The sequence below is a fragment of the Octopus bimaculoides genome, chromosome 11 (assembly GCF_001194135.2).
Source record: "Octopus bimaculoides isolate UCB-OBI-ISO-001 chromosome 11, ASM119413v2, whole genome shotgun sequence".
In the NCBI taxonomy this organism is placed as follows: domain Eukaryota; kingdom Metazoa; phylum Mollusca; class Cephalopoda; order Octopoda; family Octopodidae; genus Octopus; species Octopus bimaculoides.
In genome coordinates this window covers 16,355,824-16,362,181 of record NC_068991.1, presented here as the reverse complement: position 1 = coordinate 16,362,181, position 6,358 = coordinate 16,355,824, and the positions used below count along the sequence as shown (strand labels likewise).

General features: G+C 38.3%; 1 protein-coding gene across 4 annotated transcripts in view; it reads right to left on the bottom strand.

Annotated features, from left to right (window-relative positions):
• The window catches only part of LOC106869725 (lipase maturation factor 2), a 78,719-nt gene that overhangs the window by 25,548 nt on the left and 46,813 nt on the right, over positions 1–6,358 (bottom strand). For 3 of the 4 annotated variants that reach the window (XM_014915575.2, XM_014915572.2, XM_014915573.2), the window contains exons 10-11: positions 6,002–6,107; positions 4,817–4,916 (exon numbers count right to left, since the gene is read on the bottom strand). In XM_014915575.2, the coding sequence (XP_014771061.1) occupies positions 4,817–4,916; positions 6,002–6,107 (206 nt within the window). Of the gene's footprint in view, positions 1–1,451; positions 1,568–4,816; positions 4,917–6,001; positions 6,108–6,358 lie in introns of all 4 variants that reach the window. The other variant, XM_014915574.2, reaches the window with a different exon arrangement.

Sequence of the window (6,358 nt, the reverse complement as noted above, 5' to 3'; positions counted from 1 at the left end):
CTGACAGGCAAAATACTGCCAAGAATTCTGTCCAGTGTGCTAATAATTCTGCCAGCTCACCACCTTCAATAATAATAATAATAATAATAATAATAATAATGTTTTCGGCTATAGGCACAAAGCCTAAAAGGCTGGGGGAGGGGTTAGTCAATTACATCAATCCCAAGTCTCAACTGGTACTTATTTTGATCCACAAAAGGATGAAAAGAAAAGTTAGCCTCGATGGAATCTGAACACAGAACAAAAAGACAAAATTTGCTAAGCATTATGTTCAGCATGCTAACAATTCACCTTAATAATAATAATGGTAACTGTTTGAAATCTTGACACAAAAAACAGGAATTTGTTGGAGGTGGTGGGGTTGATTACATTCACCCCACCACTTGGTACTTTATTAACCCCAAAAGGATGAAAGGCAAAGCCAATTTCAGAAGAATTTGGCCTCAGAACATTCAGATTCTGCCAATGTTGACTTCGCCTTTCACTCTTTCAGGGTTGATGTAGTAAATACCAGCTGAGTACTGGGGTCAAAATGATAACAATAAAGCTATACTATATAGTAGAGTGACTAGTTGAATGAGCCTAGCCAAAAAGCAGTATTAAAATGCTATTAGTAACTAATTAATTAATTTAATTAGAAAAAACAACATTAAGAAATACTCACAAGGCAACAAAAACTTCATTTTCATTTTATCTAGTTTCAGCTTATGAGCTGTGGCCATGCTGGGGCACCGCCATTAAACTTCTATGCTAAAACTTGATTTATTCAATATAGCTGCTAAATAGCTTTAAACCCTCAGACTATTTTTCAATAAGCAATTCATATATCTAAAATTCTAAACCTACTTCTCCCCAACCACAAAAATATATTAATCAAATATCGTGCTCAATGGTAGAGGCTGTCCAATAATGAATGCCGCCAAATATGTTCTGCTAGTCACAATCACTATAATACAGTGATGAAATAGTTTGCTCAATAGAGTTACCGAAATATGACTACCATCAAATAGTTTAGCAAGGCATATTTTGAGCCAACGAAGGATCCTCTATGGAGATCACTTGATACTGCTAGAAATAGCAGCCAAATTTCCTTTAAATCACACTTTACTGTCTCAGCAAAAAATAGGAGACATTAGATAATGCAGTCCTAGGTATATGTCTGAAAGAAAAAAAAACTAATAGGGGATGGTCATTGTTGGAACACCTTTGATATTAGTTTTGCTCAATCAAGGTTGACCTGTGACTAAAATAATAATAGATTAATTTGACTAAGATTACAGAAACTGCTTTTTTCGTTAGGTCCCTTTTAAAATAAAGAGGAATAAAAAAAAAAGGAGACATCCGCAAGGGATGTAAAATATTTTTCTCTGTCTAGAATATAGAAATAATTAAACAGGTGAGAATAAGAGAAAATATTACTTGCAGGCTTTCAGGTATAAAAATAGGAGTACCTGCGAAAAAGACCATAGGAGCTGGTTATCTTATAACGTGTCGACAGCCTGTACATATCATATATATCTGCTGAAAGGGATCTGTGTACTGAGCCAACAACACGGGAATAGGGAACCTAAAAAAACAGAAATTAGAACAACTATGTCGGTTTTGGTTTTGTTTTGTTTTGATTGTTTTTGACATTCCCACCTCTACCATCACTTGGTAGAGGTGATGGCTTTTGGAAAATAAAAGAAGTGAAGATTTAAGGAACCCAATATCTTTGAAAAAATTTTCCTAGGTTCCAAATAAACTATTGAGAGCCAATAATCAGCTCCATTTCAAAGTAATATATCTTCCTATGGAAAGGGTGTTGGTCTATTATCAGTGACATTCCCACCCCCCGTTGCCCAAAAGGTCTGACACATCAACCTGCTCCCTAACATCTAGGCAAGCTGAGGCAATATAGAATGTGAAATTCTCCTCCACCATCCCATCCACAGGCTATCTGAACACTTGACCAAAAAAGGAAGAACATGTACTGTAGTCTTAGATATACTATGCATGAAAGAAAGACTAGATACGCATGACTGGAATTTCTTTGTTTATAGATCTGCTTAATAAGGATTAACCTGGAGCAAAACAACAACAAAAGCGAATGTAGGGACTTCTATGCAATCATTTGATATGCTACAAACAACAGCTAAATCTCTTTAAATCCTGCCATACCATTTTGAAAAGGACACATAGGATAGTGTGGCTCTAGAAACACTATGTCTGAAAGAAGTTGTGATAGTTATGGCTGAAGCAAGTTTGACAATAGGCCAGCTAAATCTAAATCAGGGCTAATATGAGGTTAAACAATAACAACAACACTAACATTATTTCAACAACAATAACCAACAAGGTGAATCAACGATAGAAAATCTTGGTGGTAGCTTGATCTATTAAAAATAGGAGCTATTTCTCCCTCAAATTACATGCTACTGTCTGAAGAAGAGGAAGGACACATTGGATGATGTAATCCTAAATATAGTCAGAAAAAAGAAAAGGATAGCGTGGATGTGACAGAAATACCTTTAATTATAGGTGGCCTTCAGGAATAAGACTGACCTGGGGCTAAAGAAGAAAAACTGTACGGGCAAAAAAAAAAAAAAAATTAAATATAGGCGCAGGAGTGGCTGTGTGGTAAGTAGCTTGCTAACCAACTACATGGTTCTGGGTTCAGTCGCACTGTGTGGCACCTTGGGCAAGTGTCTTCTACTATAGCCTCGGGCTGACCAAAGCCTTGTGAGTGGATTTGGTAGACAGAAACTGAAAGAAGCCCGTCGTATATATGTATATATATATATATATATATATATATATATATATATGTGTGTGTGTGTATATGTTTGTGTATCTATGTTTGTCCCCCCCCAACATCGATTGACAACCAATGCTGGTGTGTTTACATACCCATAACTTAGCGGTTCGGCAAAAGAGACCGGTAGAATAAGTACTAGGCTTCCAAAGAATAAGTCCTGGGGTCGATTTGCTCGACTAAAGGCAGTGCTCCAGCGTGGCCACAGTCAAATGACTGAAACAAGTAAAAGAAAGAATAAATGCCAAAATTACAAGTATTTGTTCTTGCCGTCTGCACTCTGAGTTCAAATCCAGCTGGAGTCATCTTTCCTTTTCATCTCTTCAGGATCAATAGAATAAATTACCAATCCAGGATGATGGTGGACTGAAGGATTTCTTAGCATATTAGACTAGATTCTTTGTGGTATTTTGAGTGGTTGATTTTAATTCATTCAAAACACCTGGTATGTGTTAATATTAAGTTGTTTCCCTTGAGATCAGGCCTGCATGTTCAGATGAACACCATATTGTGATCATCGTGATCATCATCATCATCATCGTCGTTTAACGTCCGCTTTCCATGCTGGCATGGGTTGGACGATTTGACTGAGGACTGGTGAAACCAGATGGCAACACCAGGCTCCAATCTGATTTGGCAGAGTTTCTACGGCTGGATGCCCTTCCTAACGCCAACCACTCAGAGAGTGTAGTGGGTGCTTTTACGTGTCACCTGCATGAAGGCCAGTCAGGCGGTACTGGCAACGGCCACGCTCAAGATGGTGTATTTTATGTGCCACCTGCACAAGAGCCAGTCCAGGGGCACTGGCAACGATATGATTTTAAATATGTCCTGACTGTTATAAATATTTGATAGCAAAGTTAAATATTTCTAGTCATGGATTATCTTTGGACATAGTAGTTGTAGATAAATTAGAAAAAAAAAAGTATAACTTCACAAAACGGCCTCTGACCTTGTGTGAAGAAGACGAGCATCAAACAATCATGATCATCATCATCATCATCATCATCGTTTAACGTCCGCTTTCCATGCTAGCATGGGTTGGACGATTTGACTGAGGACTGGTGGAACCCGAAGGCTACACCAGGCTCCAATCTGATTTGGCAGAGTTTCTACAGCTGAAAGTTTCTACAGCTGGAACCTAGATTTGGAAATTCGATCTCAGTATATGGACCTGGATGTGTGTGCGTAGGCACGCATACATGTGTTTGTGTGTGAGAGACAGTTTGTTTATGTTATGTCTCTTTGTCTTGACACCACACAATAGTTGTAAATGAGTGTCACTGCCATACAAGCACTGTCATTCCTTTCCAATATTCTGCAAAAAACACGTCTGGTCATGGGAAATATATTATTCAGAAACAGGTGAGGTTTAAGCAACAAGAAGCGCATCCAGCCACAGAAAAATCTACCGCAATAGACTCCGTTTGACCATGGAAGCATGGAGAAGTTTGACATTGAATGAAAAATGGTAAATGAATTATGATACAGAAAAAGAAGACTGAGGAAGACATATGAAGAAGCAATGAAGGATAATCTGAAGATGCTGAATTCCATGAAGGAAATAAATGATGAACGGATTGCAATAAGAGGTGAGAAGCTGCATCAGCAAAGACCCAACCAACCCATGCAAGCATCGAAGAAGAGATGTAAAGTGACGATGAATATGGCAACATACCAAAGACTACATAATAGACATGGACATAAGAAACACCACAAATGACAGTCAGCCAGTCAAATAGTCAGTTGTTTAAGCCTTATGGTAATAGTTTATGTAAGAAAACAAATATGGAATATTCCGTAATAGAAATAACATTTTATGGTAGCTATAACATGGACTGACAGGGTGGACTACTATTATTATTATTATTACTACTATTGTTACAACAAGCACATTCACTGACACTTAAACATTGAAGGAAATAAAGAAAAAATAAATGAAATGAGAGAAAAATGGAAGGCATGAAACGAAAAGAAATAGAGAGGAAGAAGGAAATAATGAAAGAAGGGAAGAAAGCTTACCAAACTGATAGCAAACATGATGGCAGCAAGGACTGCAACTAGCGTCACTCCAACTGAAGACAAAAGTTTACGCAAAAGTCCTTTCTCATTCTTCCAACATCTGAAACAGAAAGGGAAATTTTTTTCAAATCTTGGCACACATTTTTGTTATGATTCTATTCGTCTATTGGTTTTGGTCTTTGACAATTCTACTCCCTTTAAAATTGCTGGTCTTATGCCAGACTTTGAAACTATTGCTACTACTGTTGTTGTTGTTGGCACTCCGTCGCTTACAACGTCGAGGGTTCCAGTTGATCCGATCAACGGAACAGCCTGCTCGTGAAATTAACGTGCATGTGGCTGAGCACTCCACAGACACGTGTACCCTTAATGTAGTCCTCGGGGATATTCAGCGTGACACAGTGTGACAAGGCTGGCCCTTTGAATTACAGGTACAACAGAAACAGGAAGAAAGAGTGAGAGAAAGTTGTGGTGAAAGAGTACAGCAGGTTTCGCCACCATCCCCTGCCGGAGCCTCGTGGAGCTTTAGGTGTTTTCGCTCAATAAACACTCACAACGCCCGGTCTGGGAATTGAAACCGCGATTCTATGACTGCGAGTCCACTGCCCTAACCACTGGGCCATTGCACCTCCACTGCTACTACTACTACTACTACTGCTATTATTATCGTATCATCACCAACATAGAAATTGGTGAGCTGGTAGAATCATTAGCATGCTGGGTGAAATGCTTAGCAATATTTCGTCCATCTAGCCTATGAAAATCAAACCTCATGTCGGCTGTAAACTATAGTTCCAGTTTCTCTCTATCAAGTTTCACTTATAAAACATTGGTTAACTCGTGACTACAGTCAATGACATAAGCCAATAGCATCCTTACAGTGAAAGCAAATCCCATATCACATGGTTCTGAAACACACACACACACTGCCAAATCAGACTGGAGCCTGGTGTAGCCATCTGGTTTCACCAGTCCTCAGTCAAATCGTCCAACCCATGCTAGCATGGAAAGCGAACGTTAAACGACGACGACGACACTGACTTGCTCCCTCGTTTGTTGTTCCCAGCATCCTAAAATCTGATGAACTACCACTTCTAATAAAAAAAAACCTCCCTCTACTCTCTTCAGCCTTAAAAAAAAAAAAAAAAAGTAGGGCAGGGTGGTCAAAAATATAAACTTCATTACCTGACAAAAGAAATGAGCACCTCAATACCTAAGGCCACAGCCCCGATATATATTGTAATAGGTACAACTTTGGCCAGCAGATCAGAGAATTCCTTTTTCGTAAAAGCTGAAAATTAACAAAACAAAAAGAAAGTACAATTATAAGAGAGTAAAAAAAAAAAGAAGAAAAACATGAATTATGTTGTCACTGTTTGTGGCGGATTAAGGCAGTGAGCTGGCAGAATCATTCCTGCAGTGGGAAAAATGCTTAGTGGCATTTCTTCTGAGTTCAAATTCAGACATCTAAATAAATTATTTAAGAGTTGTCTTTCTGTCAACCAATGTAGTATATATATATATATATATATATATATATAT